Source organism: Babylonia areolata, chromosome 32, assembly GCF_041734735.1.
Source record: "Babylonia areolata isolate BAREFJ2019XMU chromosome 32, ASM4173473v1, whole genome shotgun sequence".
NCBI lineage: Eukaryota > Metazoa > Mollusca > Gastropoda > Neogastropoda > Buccinidae > Babylonia > Babylonia areolata.
In genome coordinates, this window is record NC_134907.1 from 21,984,909 (window position 1) to 21,986,047 (window position 1,139).

The 1,139-nt window shown below is 53.3% G+C and overlaps 1 protein-coding gene across 1 annotated transcript; it reads right to left on the minus strand.

The window, feature by feature from the left end:
• Positions 1-468: 468 nt before the first annotated feature.
• On the minus strand, positions 469-849 carry LOC143276636 (uncharacterized). Its single transcript, XM_076581254.1, has one exon. It carries the CDS (start codon positions 847-849, stop codon positions 469-471), a length of 381 nt encoding a protein of 126 aa, XP_076437369.1.
• Between the last annotated feature and the right edge of the window lie 290 nt (positions 850-1,139).

Genomic DNA, 1,139 nt, shown 5'->3' on the forward strand with positions numbered 1-1,139 from the left:
TCCTTTACTCCCCTCTGGAACCATCTTGCTTCTCTGTCGAGAACTTGCACATTGTCCTTTCCAAAGTGATGTTGGTTGTGGGTCAGATGTTCGCCCACTGGGGAGGACTCGCTTGTGTTCTTTCAGTCTTTTGTGCAAGTTGCGCTCGGTTTCACCAGTGTAACTTTGGTCACAGTCCTGGCAGTCTGTCTGGTATATCACCCCTGATGTGTCCAAATTATCTGTTTTGTCTTTGGGGTGGACTAACTGGCTCCTGATGGTGTTGGTGGGCTTGGCATGAGCGCTGACTCCCAACTTCCGGATCTTCCTGCTGAGAGCCTCAGTGACGCCGCTGACATATGGCATGGAGACGTGTCCTCTCGACGGAGTTTGGCGTTGAGTCGAGGGGTGGAGTATGGTTTTCTTGCCCCCCGGGATGTCCCAGGCCCACTTCTGGTATCCCGCCACACTGAGCACTTTCTTGGTGTGCTACAACTCTTCTTCCCTAGCGGTGTCGGTGGAGCAGATGGTCTTTGCTGGGTGGGTGAGGGTCCGTATTACTCCAAGCTTGTGTTCCAGTGGCTGGTGACGGTTGAATTGTAAATACTGGTCCGTGTGGGTCGGCTTCCTATAGACAGAGAAGGCGAGGCCTGTCTCTGTCCGGGTGATGCGGGTATCCAACATCGCGATGCTGCTGTTCTCTTCTACCTCGTAGGTAAACTTGATGGCAGGGTGCTGGTTGTCGAGGTGGGTCGTGAAGTCTTCAACCACTGATCTCTTGAGCACGGTCATGGTGTCGTCCATGTAGCGGCCCCAGTATCGTGGAGGAGTGTGGAACGACGCCAGGGCTTTCTCCTCGAAGTCCTCCATAAAGAGGTTGGCGACAGTGGGACTCACCGGGGACCCCATGGCTGCACCCTCGGTCTGTTGAAAAACTGTCCTTCGAAGGTGAAGTAGGTGATGTTGAGGCAGCAGGATGGTAGATCACTGATGTGTTCCACTGACAGGTTAGTGCGCTGCTGAAGGCTGTTGTCATCCTGTAACCTCCTTCTGATGATGTCAATGCTGTCCTTCACAGGGACACTGGTGAACAGGGCTGTGACGTCATAGGACACCAGAATCTCATCAGGCTTTGGTATGAATTTAGACAGCTTCTTCAC

Bases quoted from the DNA above. Each gene is read 5' to 3' on its own strand.
- LOC143276636 (XM_076581254.1), bottom strand. From the start codon at position 849: ATGGAGGACTTCGAGGAGAAAGCCCTGGCGTCGTTCCACACTCCTCCA.